The sequence below is a fragment of the Triticum urartu genome, chromosome 3A (assembly GCF_056163025.1).
Source record: "Triticum urartu cultivar PI428250 chromosome 3A, HENAU_Tu73, whole genome shotgun sequence".
NCBI classification, from domain to species: Eukaryota; Viridiplantae; Streptophyta; class Magnoliopsida; order Poales; family Poaceae; genus Triticum; species Triticum urartu.
Genome location: NC_141875.1, coordinates 322,817,042 through 322,834,514, shown reverse-complemented (window position 1 = coordinate 322,834,514; position 17,473 = coordinate 322,817,042). Strand labels below are relative to the sequence as shown.

The 17,473-nt window shown below is 46.8% G+C and overlaps 1 protein-coding gene across 6 annotated transcripts in view; it reads left to right on the top strand.

Moving 5' to 3' along the window:
* The window catches only part of LOC125543874 (uncharacterized), a 29,030-nt gene extending 12,981 nt beyond the window's left edge, over positions 1 to 16,049 (top strand). For 5 of the 6 annotated variants that reach the window (XM_087547017.1, XM_087547016.1, XM_087547015.1 and 2 more), the window contains 8 exons: positions 127 to 315; positions 10,724 to 11,083; positions 12,237 to 12,659; positions 13,136 to 13,330; positions 13,468 to 13,716; positions 14,413 to 14,502; positions 14,663 to 14,707; positions 14,788 to 16,049. In XM_087547017.1, coding sequence (XP_087403143.1) covers positions 127 to 315; positions 10,724 to 11,083; positions 12,237 to 12,659; positions 13,136 to 13,330; positions 13,468 to 13,716; positions 14,413 to 14,502; positions 14,663 to 14,707; positions 14,788 to 15,729 — 2,493 coding nt within the window. In that variant the 3' untranslated portion in view covers positions 15,730 to 16,049. The remainder of the gene's footprint in view (positions 1 to 126; positions 316 to 10,723; positions 11,084 to 12,236; positions 12,660 to 13,135; positions 13,331 to 13,467; positions 13,717 to 14,412; positions 14,503 to 14,662; positions 14,708 to 14,787) is intronic. The other variant, XM_087547014.1, reaches the window with a different exon arrangement.
* The last annotated feature ends 1,424 nt before the right edge of the window (positions 16,050 to 17,473 follow it).

Here is a 17,473-nt window from a genome sequence, read left to right as displayed (position 1 = left end):
TTCTTAAACCTGGACAAGAAACTTACATCAGATACATCATCTTTTTTTGTCTTAGTAACCCATCTTAGCTCTTCCAAGTTGCCATTATAGCATCTGAACTTACCCACCTATTTTTTTTTCTCTTAGAAGTTGGCAGCTCGAAGCAACCAATGCGGTAAACATCATTGTGGACAACCAGTTGAGAATTATGAACAGTCAAAGATATGCAGTGATTGGCCCGAGGAGCAGTTACCAATGGAGCATGAAAAGCATCATGTACTAAATAATGAGCACCAGATTGTGGACAAGAACACTGAGAATTCACAAAACAAACAGGTAATTCTCCTTCCAAACCTGGTGTAAGAAATAATATTTAGTGTTCAGTCTGTCCTGGAGAAAAGAGTTGCTTGTGTTTGTGCCATTGATTTATTGGTTGGTTTTGAGCTTTGACCTCACTAGTTTTAACGTTTGTTGGAGTTTGTGTCGAATATTTCTGTAGTGCTACAGTTGGGCTTGGTATTTGTGGAGAGTTTGCTTTTGGATTCAAACACTTCAACGTGGACCTAATATATAAAGGCTGTGGCAACCGAATTACACTAGGCAGAGGCATAGACACAGGATCACGAGAAGGACGGTCTAGACACCATTGGTACTGATGTCTAGGTATCTAGAATGGCTGTGGTGGGTGGTCAGAGATGTTATCAAAGACTCGTTGGTTTCTTGCCGGTTGTATTATGTCTATATAGTACACTGTGAGGAGCACCCGAGCAAGGGTTCCTGGAGTGGTAGGCATCGCAGAACTTCGTCATTGAACATCTTCTCCGCATCTACTTTCGGCAATGGTTCTATCGCTAAAATCCCAGCAGCCTGTCAAGTGCTATGATTGGTACAGGTCCTAAGACTTGTATATGTGACAATGTTTGGGGCACAGCTCCGAGGATTGTCCGTCCATGGTGCCGGGGATGAAAGGGGGAGAAGTTGAGGACAGGGATTATATCTTTTCTAATTTATTCTCATTCATTAGATAGTCCATACAGGTACATGGAGTCCCTTTTGTACGGAAGACTCAACTTGATACCCAAGAATAGAATCTCGACCTTCCTTAAAAACCATATACTTTATCTTGCTAACTAAACTGATCTCTTTCCTAACTAAATAGATATCATTACTAAGTGACGTATTTATAATTATATATTTTTTTAGAAAAGGAGGATTATCCCCGGCCTCTGCATCTGGGCGATGCATGCAGCCATTTTATTGATTATTATTCACATAGACCTTACAAAGTAGTACATCAGGTAGTCTGAAGCCACCATCTTAGCAACAACTGTCGCTACTCCTATCCACCTGATGAAGGGATGCCGATAGTCCGAGCCTAATATCAAACAGGCATCGCACAAATGCCTAACATCTAAAGCCAGAGGCCCCAACCAAGCCACATACTAGGTTTGGGGCACAAGCTGGTCCGACGCACTCTCTGTGTCGTCGCCGCCATCTTCCATCCGTCTTCAGAGCAGAAACTAATGCATCGACTTTGCCAGGCCTCTCTGCCATCGACGCCACCATGACGCCAGACAACACCCTCTTCCTACGCGAGTCCATCTCCGCGCATCGGACGCCGAGTCTCCAAAGCGCCATGCCGCCGAGATCCGCCGCGCCATCAATGTGTGAGATGAAGCACCGCTCCACCAAAGAAGCCGTCCACTGGTCCCTCGATCCCGTGTGTACCTCCAAGAATGACGCCCCCAAGGGGGGAACGACACCAGAGCGCCGCCGTCATCCGATCATCCAATCTAGGGTTTCCCCCGGAGGTAGCAGAGAGTGGCCTTGAACTTCTCCACGGCGATGCCTTCAAGAAGGGAACGACACATATAGCGCCGCCACCGCCGGCCTTGGCAGTAGCCGAAAGCAAGTTTTCACCCAGATCTGTTCAAAGAAATCCAACTCTCATGCACGGGCCGCTGCCATCATCAGCACCACCAGACCGAGCACACGCCGCCGCTGACACCTCCACGGTGCCTAGAGGCCGCGAGACTCGCCGCCACCACGCTTGACAGGCAGCCACAGCCGGGCCCGAGAGAACCTGATGTAGGGTGGAACCCTAGATGGCCGATCTTTCACGAAAGGAGCGGATCCCTACGAGGAACACGAAGAACACGAGGGGGAAAACGAGGGAAAACACAAGAGAAACACTCAACCAACAAGAAATAGATCACACATGTGCTAGATCCTCGAAACACAAAGAGAGATACAAGATCCAAAGTCAACAACGGACGATACAAACGGTAACCGGGTTCTTCTCCGTGAGGAGGTCTTGATGGGGCCACCCAAGAGGGGGTCTTGAATCCAAGGGGATCTTCTCCGTAGAGGGGCCGCGGTCTCTCTCGTGGAGTAGATCTGTAATGGATGAGCGTAGCTCTATCTCTCAAATGAGCTATCACAACGCTAACCCTAGAAAGGAGGAGGGAGAGGTCTATTTATAGTCTTAGTGCAAATGGGGGGAAGTGAAGGGGTACATGGGCCTCAGCCCGCAACTGGACACAGCCAGGTACCGGACGTCCGGTGGCTCGTGGGCGGCCGGTTGTCCGGTAGAGGCCGGTCGTCCGCTCGATCTGGCTCGGATGTTGGTGTAGCGGATTTCCGGTCTGGACCGGTCGTCCGGTGGCGTCGGACGTCCGCTCGTTTGGCTCGGGTGCAGGGACACCGGTCGTCCGGTCTAGACCGGTCGTCCGGTGGATCTTCAGGCGCCGGACGTCCGGACCCGACCGGTCGTCCGGTGGCTGGAGCTTCTTCAACAGCTCTTCTTCTTGCGTCTTCTCTTCCAGGCTTCCCTCGCGGATGGTGTAGGTGATCCTTGGCGCTTGCACTCCTCCTCGTCATCCGTGAAGCTCCGACAATACCTATGCATGCACGATGGAGGGTCAAGTAGTATACCGTCCTCGAAGGGGTCAAGTGAGCACGTGTAAAGGAGAGGATTCACCTTTATGTATGTGAAGTAGATGTCGCACGTGTCACTTGCTGAATGAACTCTTGACATGGTGATGTCCATAGGATCCTCCGCATCATCCCCTCCCCCTTGGGAAAGATCCGACCTCGGATCGAAATCCAAATCACCATGGGAAAGAGATGGCATCGCCGTGTTGTAGTGGTCGATCACCAAGTTCTCGTCATCTTGAAGCTTGAAATGGGCACTCTTCAATGTCGCACCGTCTCGTGAGTCCTTCAGAAGGAGCAAGGAGAACAAACACTTGGAAAAACAAATGCGGTTAGCGTTAGTGCAAAACCAAGCATTCAAGAGGTGATTCACCCAACAAGTGTTGTCATCAAGCATAGCATATGGTGTGACAAAGGATTGTGACATGGCATGTAAGCACATAAATTGAGCACAAAGGACATCATGGAAACAAGCATGTGAATGTGAGGTAGTGATGCAAATATGTGTGACAAGAGAAGAAGCATCTACCTCAAGTTCATAGCAAGCATTCACAAATTGCTCAATGTAAGGTCGATGGTAGGCATATGAATCATTCACAACACCAAGTAAAATGAAGTGTCTAAACACATGGGTCAAGTGCAAGACAATCCAAGCATAATGTGCATGGGGTGTAGTGAATATAGTGTGGCACTCAACACAATAGAAAGAGCAATTGTTCATCATGTGTGAGGCAATCAAGTCAAGCATAGTAATCAAGTCGTGCAAGCTAGTAGTGCGAAGATGCAACATACTAGAGTAAATCATGGCAATCGTGTCATGAGAGCAAATAATAGGCATAGGCAATGCACATGACATATCGCAAGCACAAACACAAAGCAAGATGAAAGTATCATCATAGGCATGGGGTACAAAGCAAACATCGCAATAACAAGCAATATCTCCACCAAGCTTACAAATACACATACAAGTATGAGAATCAATCATCATGTGTAATGCAAAGCATGGGTCACAAATGCATGGCAAAAGCATATGAATGAGCATATCATGCAAAGTGAACATGGCAAGATGGGCAAAGGATATATAATGGACAACAACCCATAGCCAAGTGAGGGCCATGTAGAAGAAATGCGCGAAGTATTTGCGCGAAGAGAGCGGTGGGAAAGACACTCCATGGGATCCCAAGTCATCATTGCTCTCTAGAGCTCGTTTTGTCAACTCATGAGATTGCGAGGTTGACAAGAATTCATGGGTACCTACACAAAAGAGACACAAACGGAAGAAATTGTGTGTGTGGTAAATGTACACATCATCCATCATGATGTGTATGTGCACGTGAAAGTTAGCACAAGATAAGCGTTGCTCAAAGAAATTTGATGCATGGTATAAGAACATGTCATCCATCATGAAAGAATAGTTATTGTGTATAACACGATGGGGATGCAAATTGAGCATACAAATATATGGCACATCAATATCATGTTTATTCATGGGGAGCATATTGTGCACATAAGTATGAGGATCATGCAATGGATGGGAGTGATCAAAATCTCCTAAAATGTATGAGGAAACTATGGGGGTCTCCTCATGAGCAATATTGGAAACATCATATGAAGAAAATGGACAACATCCAAAGCAATGCATATCCGAAGCTAGGTGGTTATGGCATGGTATATGAGATAAATGATGCAAAGGTAGCATGTCAATATCATCACAAGAGAAACAAATGCCAATAACCATAGGCTTGTCATCTATGCCATAAGTGTAAATTGGGTTAATCTTAATGGCATATGCATAGTCACTATGAAGAGATTGCAAATATGACATGTGGTCGATCTCATGCATAGCATATGACAAGTCAAGCGGATTGGCAAACATGATGTGACCGAGAGAATTAGCATAAGAAATCCTATGCAACATGGCATCACAACTAATAGACTTCACATGAGAATCATCATACTCATCGTAAATGGGCAACAAATCATCACATGAGGAAGTCGCACTAGCATGAATCATGGAAATAGGTGGATCAACGTCATGCAAGCAATCAATGTCAAGAATGTCCACTAGTGGGACTAAAGCATCACCTTCACCTATGTTACCATTGTCATTCCACTCATGTGGTGTAGGTGAGGTGGGAAAGACCGAATGGTGGTCAAGATCATCATTGTGATGGAACCATGTGGGGGGTGCATCATATTCCATCATGGCCATCGTCTTGTCCAAAGGTAGGACGAAGTCGTCGAGAATCGGCGCATCATCATATAAGGGACCTAGCACCAAATGAGAAGACACAATAGAGGTAGTGGTCAAGTCGTTAGTGTTAAAAGTGGCCTCACATGACCTATCAACTATCTCACTCTCTCTATGTGGTGGTTCACTCACTCCCTCAAAATAGGTGCACTCAAACTCACATATGGTGGAGTCACTCATCTCACTCAAGTGGTGGGGGTTGTGGCTCTCCTCACATGGGAATTGTGGCAACACATATATGGGGCTAGTGGTGAAGTCACTCTCACTCTCAATATGGTGGCACAAGTCACTCAAGTCATCATACGTCGCCGTGGTCGAAGGGAAAATCCCATGCTCAACCATCTCGTTGTCGTCACCGTGTATGAAAGCCGAAGATGGCACATCATCACTCTCGCCTCCTAAGATGGAAGCATCATCCTTGCTCGCCACCTTGTCGCTCGCCTCCAAAGCTTGGTCCTTGAGGGTCTCCGTAGTCGTACTCGTCGCCGTACCGTCTTGAAAAAGAGTCATGGAGGACTCGGCATCGTCAATGCCACAAAGAGGGATGGCGTCGAACTTGGGAGTATCGTCTTGGAGCTCGTCGGGCCTGGACATCGTGGTGGTACTAGCCTCATGCTCGTTCTCAGGGAGCTTGGTCGTCGCGAAGTGAGCTTGGGGTGGAGAAACTTTGGCCTTCATGAGTCCTTGTTCCGCCTTGAGAGCACCAATGTAGTTGTCGTCGAGGGACTTGTAGTTCTCGAGGAAGATCGTCTTGGAGATGTCGTTGTGCAATCCCATCATGAAGTGGAACTTCATCGAAATGGGGTCGTCCACGCCGGCTCGTCGCAAGGCAATCTTCATCTCCTTGAAGTACTCGTCGATGGACTTGGATCCTTGGATGGTGTTCTCCAATTGGCGTTGAAGTTGTTCCGTGTAGGTTGGAGGCACAAACTCTCGCCGCAAAGCTCTCTTTGTCTTGGGCCAACTCATGTCGTAGCTCTCTGAAGGTATGTGAAGCCACCATGTGGACGCGTAGTCGTGGAAGTTCTTTGTGGCGCACTTCACTTGATCTTCGGGAGGGACTTGATGTAGCTTGAGGTAGTCGTCCATCAAACGCTCCCACTCGAGATACTCCTCGGGTTCTTGAGTCCCATAGAAAGGAATCACGTGGTCGATGTCGAGGTCGTAGTAGCTCGTGGAAGTCGTGGACTTGAGCTTGGGGAGCTTCTCTTGAGCGTAGTCTTGAGGTGCTTATTGGCGAAGATGCCATATATCCGAAGGCGAAGATGCCTTGAAGTCGCTTGGCGAAGATGCCAGAGTGGTTGGTGTAGCCGTAGTTCCGTCTTGGTGGTGCTTGTCTCGCGGTCTTCTCTTGTGGTCATGAAGTTTGGACTTGGCGTGAATGTCCTTGCTCACCGCAACGGTAGCAAATCATCTTCTCTTTCTTGCGCCCGCACTTAGCGGCCCTCTGACCATCCGGCTTGTCAGAAAGCTTGTCAGAACTATGCTCACGACCCTTGACCCCATCCTGCAAGGGTACCGGGACCTTGGTAGAAGCCATCGCAGTGACCACCGCCATGGCCTCTCCCGATAAATCTGCTGGCTGCATCTCCGCCGTTTCCGACGACTTGCCCGTATCAAAGGCCTCAGTGTCGGCCGTGACGGCCGTAGCCTGCGGTGGTGGAGGAGGGGGATGCTGCCGGTAGTGGGACGGACGCCTAGCCCCGCCCCTACCACCACGAAAGCCCCGGTAGCCTCCTCGGGACCGATAATCCGGACTAGAAGCCCCCTCCACGAAGTTTCCCGGTGGCGCATAAAACGGACGCTCCTCGGATCCATCACTTTGCCATGCGTATCCACGGCCACCTCCAGTCGATGACGACCCACGATGGTTGGCCTGGGGCAGCGGTAACACGACGGTGGGAGGGGGGGGGGGGCAGGGGAGGGTGAGGCGTGCACAACCCATTAAAAAATGGTTGTATGTCCAGCATGAAGTTCATTTATTTTCAAATAAAATGTAATTGGGTTTTTGGCCATTTACAACGCAGCAGTATATCGTGCACCCTTGGTTCACGTGTAGCCAGGATAACTGGTCATACGCCTATCAATAATTTATTGTAAACTATGCTCATATCTACATGCAAACTAATTATGATGTAACATTCCTGCCGTAGCTCCATGGAGCTATGAAACACCATCCATGAAAGAATCGGTCACTTCTGGATTTGTCATATTTGACTTCAAACTTAGGTAGTCCCTCCTAATAAATTTAGATCGAGGACTACTGTTTTAGATTGTAACTTATAGATTAAAGGGTGCTTCCCTCAATGTGGTAGTTTCAAGTGGTTGGCTTGTCATCTGTTTCGACAATTGTTTGCATATCTTTTATTAGCTACTAAGATATCTGCCATATATTTCTTCGCACAACCTATTTGCAAGTCACCTGAATTTTGAATTCGCGTAAGTCGATTATGGAGAGAAGACATGCACAGCCTCGAGGCTGAGTACGGCGCCGCGATGAGTCCGAGGGTTGACTGGTTTGGGTGGGGAGGTGCGGGCTCACCGGAGAAATCTAACGCCGGGGAGGTTTAGAGGGATGGCCTGGGGCAGCGGTAACACGACGGTGGGAGGGGGGCAGGGGAGGGTGAGGCGTGCACGGGAGCGCCGCGGGTAGCGGTGGCAGGCCGCCCGGCTGGCGCTAGATCGGGTGGCCAGAGGAAGGAACAGACGGGAGGTTGAAGAAAGAAGGCAGGACGTCCGATTTCGGTCCGATGGCCCAAAAAATCGACTTACGCAAATTTAGTTTTCAGGTGACTTAGAGCATCTTTAGCAGATCCTGTAAACTGCGGTACCGCAAATTTCGTTTATGGGATACTGTAAACCGAATTTGTGGTACAGCGGACGGCACGAAAGATCAGATCCTTCAACACATACCGCATAATTTAAACATGCTGGCCAGTTCTAGAAAAAAGACCACAAGAAGGCCGTCCCCCATGCCGCTCCTGCGAGCGGCCCGGGCAGAACCCTAGATCGCCGCGCCGCTCCCCTTTCTCGTCCTCCTTCTCCCTCGCCGCCGGGCAAAGCCCGCGCGTGCGTCGGCGGCGGCGGGGCTCCCTCCCTCCTCGTGAGGCTCCTGGGCGGCGCGGGACGGCCGGCCCTCGCGGCGGCGCTCGGCTCGGCGGCAGGTTGGGCTGCCGGCGGATCTGCGGGGCTCCCCTTTGGTGGCACTGCGGCGATGGCGGCGGCGTGGTCTGTGCGGGGCGGCGAGGCGCGGGCTCCTCCTCCCGATCTGATGGCGCCGCGGTGGCGCCGACACTCGGGCGTGCGGCGGGGTCCGCGAGGGTGGTCATCGCGCGACGTCTTCCTCCCCGATCTGATGGCTTCACGGTGGCGCCAGTGCTCGGGCGGCGGTTGGCTTCGGCAAGCGGTGGCGGGCGCTGGGCTCTCGACGACGCTCCGGCTTGTGCAGGCGGCGGCGGTCCCTGTGCGCGGTCGGCGGCTCTGTCTCTGACCCGGACGGCGCGGGGGATGGCGGCGGCCCGGCGTGGCCGGCGATCTGGATGCGGTGGTGCCGGCGGCTCGCTGATTTGCCGGTACTCCAGGGTCTGCCTGGTGGTGCTGGTGATGACGGCGGCCTGTGCACGAGAGTTGGATCCCTTCGAACTGTTCTGGGTGAAAACTTGCCTTTGGCTTCTGCTAAGGCCGGCGGTGGCGGCGCTATCTGCGTCGTTCCCTTCTTGAAGGCATCGCCGTGGAGAAGTTCAAGGCCACTCTCAGCTACCTCCAGGGGAAACCCTAAATCGGATGATCGGATGACGGCGGCGCTCTGGTGTCGTTCCTCCCTTGGGGGCGTCATTCTTGGAGGTACACACGTGATCGAGGGACCAGAGGACGGATTCTTTGGTGGAGCTGTGTTTCATCCTACACACTGATGGCGACGGATCTTGACGGCGTGGCGCAGTGCAGATTCGGAGTTCGCTGTGGGAGGATGGACTCACGCAGGAGGACGACGTTGTCGGGCGTCGTGGTGGCGTCGATGGCAGAGAGACCTGGCACGGTACTTGCAACAGTACAGCTCTGAAGATGGATTGGTGGCAGGTGGCTGCGGCGGCCTCATACCCGGCAGGGTCCTGGTTGAGGAGTGCGCCAGACTGGTAGGTGCCACATACCCGGCAGGCGTCCTGGTTGGGATCTCAGGTCTTAGATGTTTATGTTTGGTTGCGATGTCTGTTTGGTATTAGGCCCAGACTATCTGCGCCCTTTCATCAATTGGATAGGTGTAGCGATAGTTGTTGCTTAGACGGTGGCTTTAGTCTTGCTGTTGTATGGCTTTGTAAGGTCTTGTGATAATAATTAATAAAGTGGCTGTATGCATCGCCGAGATGCATAGGCCGGGGGTCATCCTCCTTTTCTAAAAATAAATAAATAATTTAAACATGCTAGTTCCCGCCACATACTTCCCTAGATTTAAACATAGTTCATACGACAAACTTGAAAACATACTAGATTAAAAACCTGATCTACTCATCATCATCCTTCTTGACATGGAGATGATACTCCATGACGGAGCTGGAGAGGGCTTGCGCGGAGACGTACTCTTCCGTTACCACCTCGAGCCACATGGCGGCCCCTTCTTCTCCGGCGGCGGCCGCCTCCTTCGCTTCGAAGAACTTGCGCTCCGCCGCCTGGAGGCGCTTAGTCGTCGGCCAAAGGAGCTCGTGCAGGCGGTTCAAGTTCCTTCACGTCCGTTCACGCCGCTGCGGGAGAGGGCGCCGCGCTCCTGCGCCCTCATGCAGCTCAATTCCTGCACCGGCGGGCGGATGGCGGAGCTCCCGGCCTCGTCGTCTTGACGGCCCCGCTTCTGCAGCAGCAAGGCGCCTCAGCCCCCTAGACCACCACGCCTGCATCCTCCGCTAGACATTGGTGCCAGTTTTTTGAGGCTGTGCGCGCGGCAAACGATGGCCGGAGGGATCTTGATTTGTCACCAGAGGGTGCTAGATTACGGCGGAGGGGAAAAGGGATTTGCTGGATGCAAACCCTAAACTGGCTGGTTTCTGGTATATATAGCGAATTCGGCAGAGTTTTATAAGCTACTCGTAAATTTTTTACGGGCCGGGCCGTTTTTACAGTATCTGATCGGGCTGTTTTTTTTTCCGCATCCTGTATATCGGCCGGAATTTAATGGGGTGACGAGCTTTTAAGGGTTCTGCTAGAGATGCTCTTACAAATAGTCACTCCCATATTTGTTTTGCTTTTTCTATTCTTCTGATAGGTGTTGAGTGTAATAGGAATTTACTAAACTTTGATATGGGGTCCTTCCCTACTCTTCTCAGACGCAACAATGGTGTAATCATATGCTTTGTTTTGTAAGAGTTATCCAGAAATTAAAATCCAAAAAAGGTAGGCGAATGATAAACAAAACTAACAGGAAAAATAAGGGGTATTCTACTTTGTTTTCCTACTGTATTTCGACACTTACTTATTTTTCAAATTTCTACTAAATAAAATCGGTATTTAATATATGTTTCTATGTTGCTATTTTTTTAATGTTTTCTTCTCTGATTCTACACTTATTTGTAGATATTGAAACATCCTCGGAAGACCAGGTTTAACTTACGGAAACATATTGTTATCATTGATGAAATTGCAAGGCATTGGAGGTGTAGGTACTGTGGTATGGATGGACATGGCAAAACATCTAGGCTCCATTATCATCTTGCTGGCGTCTTTCGTCATCCTAAGTGCACAAGTGTCCCTAAAGAAGTTTTTGCAAAGGCAAAACACCATATTCTAATAAAGAGAAGGCCCGGGATGAAAAAGACTGGGCAGCAAGCTCCTCCAGAGCCACAAATTCTTGCACAATCCAGTGTAATACTGGAGAACAATGATCCAGCATTTAGCAATCTTCCACAATTGCCAATAAATGATTTGTCGAGCGAGGTGAACTTTATAACTGTATTCTCATTTATATTATTCCCTGTGGCTATATTAATCAGCCCATTAATTTAAGACATGCTATTTTATATGTCAGTTTGGTTGAAACTGGAATGGGTTGAAGAGTGTTCAGGCTATGATTTATAGTTTCTGCTAGCTCTGTCAGTTTTGTGCCAGTTGTGGTTATTTATATAATCCATTAAGTATATTGGTAATTACTAATAATACAATCATGACTCATTACACGGGACAATCAAAGTATGACATGCGAGATTTTTGGAAAATGCATATTTATTGGCTTCTCTTAGCAGGAACCATGTAATCTTAATCTCTCTTTATGCCACACTTTTTTTGTACAACCTCAAAACTGAAAAGATCTTGCTCTGGTATTTTGTTAAGAAATGGCCTGCAGTGTTGACTGTTGAACATCTGATACTTTAACAGTTAAAGACGCTCCCTCAGGTTGCTGGTCTTCTCTCCAGAATAGACACAGTTCTACTGAACAGACTTCACCAACCCTGCCATTTGCTAAACATCTATCATGACATTAGGGAAAAGTGTAAACTTCAATATCAATTAAGACCCAAGATGCTAATTGCTATTGTCATGTATTTATATCACAACTCAAATTGGGAACACACCTTTCTGTCTCAGTGAGCATACTGTTGGAAACTTTATATTTGCTTTTGGTGCTTGCACATCCTCTTTTGGATTGAATGAATATATTGTATTGCTGTATCTCGCAGAGCTGGAAAATATAAGTTTGAAGTAATCAGTTGCAGTTTAACTCTGATCCTTTTTCCTTTTGGGCAGTATGCTCAATTGCTCATCCGTTTTAACATATACCCCTGTTCCACAAAGAAGCGTCCTTGTTCCTTGATTCCTTGCAAATTTAACTTTACTAAGAACCACTCCAAAGTCAAACCTAGTTTATTTTAAGTGTTCTGTGTCCAACTTCCTCAGTTTCATTTATATTCTTTGTTGATGTGCTATCTTGTTGTACTGTTGAATTGTCAGTTTTTGCACAGCTCATTCATCATAGCACTATATGAGTGGTGTGTTCTGTTTGCAGTTCTCATATCATATGGCATGATTTCACTATGCACATGCATGTCATGATTTATTTTGTATTTACGAGATGCCCCGTGTGAATTTGTAGGTGCGTTCCAGTTACCCGACAAGGTTAAGGGACAATGCATGGGAACATTCACTGTTTTTTGACAGAGAAAAAGGACACTGGAAGTGCAAGTGGTGCAGCTTAGAGGGCTATCATGGTGTAACTAGATTAAAGTGGCATCTTGTTGGCTGGCAAAATCATCCTCGATGCTGTAAAATTCCGGAAGATGCCGCTAAGAGGGTTAGAGACCAAATGATATCAAGGGAAAAGAAGAAAGTGAGAAGATCAGGTCCACATGCCGGTATTGACAGTGGTGACATTCTTTGCTCTTCTATGAGTTCACAATTTGATGAAGAGCATTTCACTATAGCTGTGCAGAATAGTAGTTCTTCCCAAGCTTTTGATGAAGCTAACAGTATATCAAATACACGCAACGCGTTATCAAATACTATATCCGGTTCTCAGGTGAGTCCTTGTTTGCTTCTATTCTTTTCCTGCACTGTGTTGGAATCGGGATATCAATTATGAGAATAGATTAGTGGACTACATTCAGTGTTTTACTGACATGTATGTCTTTGGGTGGAGGCAATGCATTTTGACCCCTCTACAAGAAGTCTAGGGCTAGAATAAATGTACAATCTCCTCACAAGTAACGAATTGTAGCAGCTTCATGGGTGCAGCAGGGACTCACTGTCCTGGAACTTATTATCAATTTTAGCTGGGCCATTTTCTTATAGAGCATTAGGGTAGAAATTTGGATACTAATGGAGAGTCGATAGTCAAGATTGCTTAACCTAGTGATTTATTACTGACAGACTTGTCATTATCTTTTAATTGACAGGCTTATTTCAATTGTAGGAGTAACATTACAGTTATCTCTTGTATCATTATTTTCTCTGGCTTAATCTCTTAAGTACTAATTTGAACGGTTTATCATGCAGCCACTCATGGAGAGGCCTCATGGAATATTATATAGTAACACAAACAAATCTGAGATGCTATCTAGAAGAAGTGACTGTTGGAGTCACTGGAGATATGTTTTGAATGGCCTGATGCATTTGCATGGTGTACAGGAGGGTGCTGGCATCCAGAGTTGCATCCGTGATGTCCTCCACAGTTGCTCTGAATTTGAATCTGTAAGTGATAAGACTAATTATTACTAGAAAATTGCAGTTGTATTTTGTTGTTATACACTTATTACACTCTTATTTAGGGACCAGTTGTATTGCATTGTCTTATCAAATGCCCACAATATTTTTCTCTACTATATCAGCTCAGGGACAAAGTGGAAATGGATTCTGACAGAACAGTGTCAAGGAATACGGGTATTGCTGAGTGCAAGAACGTTCTTGTGGACATTTTGAGATCAGAGGATTTTGCCTTGTTATGCAATGTTCTTCGCAAAACTGTGCATCAAGATGAGGAAAGGACTAAGTATTTCGATTTTGGTGTGATTGACTCTAGAATGAAAAATGGAGAGTATGGGTGTGCACCTGAAATATTCAAAGATGATTTAAAACTGGTAATAATCTTGCAACTTTTCAGCTTTCAATATTTCTTTTAGTATTGTGTTTCACAGCTAACTTTGACAATGTGCAAATATGTAAAATCCCGTTAGCATATATTATGAGGTTCTAGAGAGATATTCTAGTTTGTTCTGATCCCCTGTTATGAATAGCACTTGTATGCATTATGGTATATATGCAGGAAAACTATATACAATGGAATAGTTACAGATCTAATATATACTCCATATATGGAAGGAGTACATGTCTACCATTGTTCACTGTATTCTCTGTGTGCACTACCATGGAATAACAAATTGTATAATGTTTGTTTTCAATGGTCATCACTCAAAATTATAACAATTAGATGATCATGAGAGTAATGCAAATTTGCAAATCATAAGTTGTGTATCCCTCAAAGGAAATAACGTAATGGCTGTGCCACCGGCGCTCTATCCAGTTCGGTGTTCGCACTGACTTGAACTGACTAGCTACCATACTACCTGCCAGTTTTGGGTTCTTACGAGTTCAATACCCAGTTCTTTCTCTAAATCCAAGCTCTTCAGGCTATGCCGTCAGTTCCTTTCGGTCTCCCTAAGCGTTATCTGCTACTCACTGCTTTCTAAACTGACTATAAATTTATTTTGTATGGCATGTATTTAAAAAAAAATTGGGGTGGTGAATGGTAATTAACAGTTGAAATATTTGTGTAGTTGTGGGAAAATCTTAAAATGGCTGGCCAAGATATCATTGACCTAGCAAATAATCTTTCAAGCCTCACAGAAGCCTCCTACACAAATCAGGCAAGTTTTTGGTCGCTGGGTTTTAATTATATTCTCTTAGTTTTAATATTTTGAATGCTTTATACTTCTCTATGTTTCAGTTAGAAAGGAATATTTTTTCATACATTTACTTGATACTGATAAGCACCTTTGCATTGGAATTTGGTATTGCATTCTTTAGGTTGGAAGACAAAGAGGATCATGTGGTTGTGAGGAGGAACTCAAGGTGACTATTCTGTTGCTAGCTTGGATGTTTCCATGATGGATTTATTCGCTTTGCTCAACAGTATGCTACCACTATTACAGGGAGCTGTGTTGGGCAGCTCTGAACCCAAGAAACTGGTCGAATCAGCTACATCAGTACCCTCGAACTCACAGGGATGCCAACCATTGGACTATCCAGACCGAACAGATGTTTCTGATGTTCAAAAGGGCAGTGCCTGTGACCAATGTGGCAAAGAGACGAGAGGTGTCAGCACCGTCATATGTAATGTATGCAAGTTAGTGTGTCACATGTCATGCATTGATCCTCCGATACCATCCACGTCGACGGGAAGCTGGTATTGCAAAGGCTGCAGCAGTACCACCTGCAATGAATTAGCTCAAGGAGGTTATGAACCGAATTGCGTGCATGGAAATTGTGTCCTATGCAAAAGACTTGAGGTGTGCAGGCCCCCAGAATGCAAAGAACAGACACCTGTTGGTAAGTCAAGAGCAACTGTGCTTTCCAGTACTGAGGGTCGGGAACTGTCGAACATTGACCCCGGTGGTTCATGCAAGATATGTGGAACTCCTGAAGAGGATGCCAAGAGATTCCTCGTATGTGGTCACAGCCACTGTCCATACAAGTACTACCACATTTGCTGTCTGAAGTCTAAACAGATTGCTAGCGTTATGCAGCGGGACAAACCGTGCTGGTACTGTCCATCATGCCTTTGTCGGGTTTGTCTATCTGACAGAGATGACGACCTGACCATTCTGTGTGACGGCTGCGACGAGGCTTATCATCTGTACTGCATAACACCTCGGCGTACTTGGATACCCAAGGGGAAGTGGTATTGCTCGCATTGTAGCGTGGAGAGGGCAAAGGCGGGGATGAGACGGTATGAGAAGAAGATGCTGAAGCAGCATCACAAGGATGATGATGCGAGGCTGGAAAGTAGGAATTTTGCAGCGGTGGATTTGCTGCTTTCTGCTGCAGAGAAGCTGAGGGAGGATGGGCAAGTGGTGGCTTGTGCAGATTACTAGAGAAGGTAGATACTAGTAGTATATCATGGTGTGGCCTCGTTCTTCTTTCAGTTGTGTAACTGGACACGCCCGAAAGTCTTGGTGTTTTCTTGTCGTCAGAATCCCCACCATCGGTTTTGGATCAAGTTGCTTAGAACCAGAATGGCATGTGATGCTTGACCAGCAGAGGACATGCATCCTGTATGAAGTTGGTTAGTTGGGTTCATGACTTATTTTGAGCTACACTACTTTCTCAGCAGCAAAACTTGAAGAGAGCTTGGGTATTCCTGTACAATGTTAGTGTTGTTGAATGGAGTTTTTTCAAGGATGATCATAGATAATCAATCCCTCGCAAAAAAAGAAGATCATAGATAAGCAACGCCTAGATGGCTCCAGAAAGGTTCTACATTACACCCACGGCTCCTAGAGCCCACGTCTTCACACGCTGACAACTCGCTGTCAGACAACCCTTGTACCCTAGAATGCAACACGCTGTCCTCCAGTTTCGTCCCTCTAGTTGTACCTGCTGAGCACACAACACTAGCCGAAGGTGAAGCATCGTTGAACACCACCCTGTTTCGATGTTTCCAAAGTTTCCAAGCCACCGGTGTCACACCTGTCCAAAGTGTCTCAAATTTCTTGGCCTACCACTTGACAAGCTCGGAGTCATGGTTGGGTAGCCAATGGGGTCTTCCCCAATGCTGCTGCTGGAGCGGGGAAAGGGACCCACTCTTGTTGTAGATAAGCTCTCCCGAAACTCGGTTAACAAGAACCCTAGTGGATGAAAGATGCATGCAAGCAATCCAGCCATCCACGCAATCTACTTGAGCCCAAATCCTAGATCTTGGAGGACTTCCATCAGGAAGGCCCAATCCACCGTGTTTTTCTTTATTTCTTTTTTGAGTCTGGATGCCCTTCATTTCATTAACCAGAACGACCAGCCATGTCGCTTGTAATCAAAGCGTGTACAAAATCCGGCGCCCCATCCGGCAAAAAAGGGTGAAGATGCATGGCCCATACTCGCTTCGTGAGCAGCTAGAGAGTCAGCTACCTTATTACAGCCTCTTGGACAAAAAGCAATATGAAACTTGAAGAATAGGGTTAAGCGTATGCAGTCGATGCAGGGACGCGTGCATGTTGATATAAGGGCCGAAGCCAGGATAGATACAGAGTTAGTTAGGCCTCGGATTGATCTCCAAGTTAGCTAACAACTAGATAAGATCATATCACAGAGACCTAACCGAATACACAACACGCACGCCTACACACCCTGACAAATACAACACATATACGGTTTATATTCTACCGTGTATGTTTACAATGTTTAACACTCCCCTCAATCACAACTATCCAAGTTGAGGTTGTGTCTAAAGGCCTCAAGCTGCTTAAGAGTAAGAGGCTTAGTGAATCCATCTGCAACTTGATCTCCAGTAGGTATAAACCTAATATTCAACAATTTATCTCCCACCCTTTCGCGAACAAAGTGATAGTTTATTTCAATATGTTTGGTCCTGGCATGAAAGATGGGATTAGCAGGCAAATATTTGGCATCAAGATTATCACACCAAAGTGATGCAGCCTTTGGATGATAAACACCCAATTTTGTCAGCAGATTCTGAACCCAAATAATTTTTGCAGTGGCATTGGCTAAAGCCTTATACTCAGCCTCTGTGCTTGACCTAGAAATAGTGGGTTGCTTGTGAGCACACCAAGATATCAAGTTACCTCCAAGAAATACTGCAACGCCTCCTGTTGATCTTCTGTC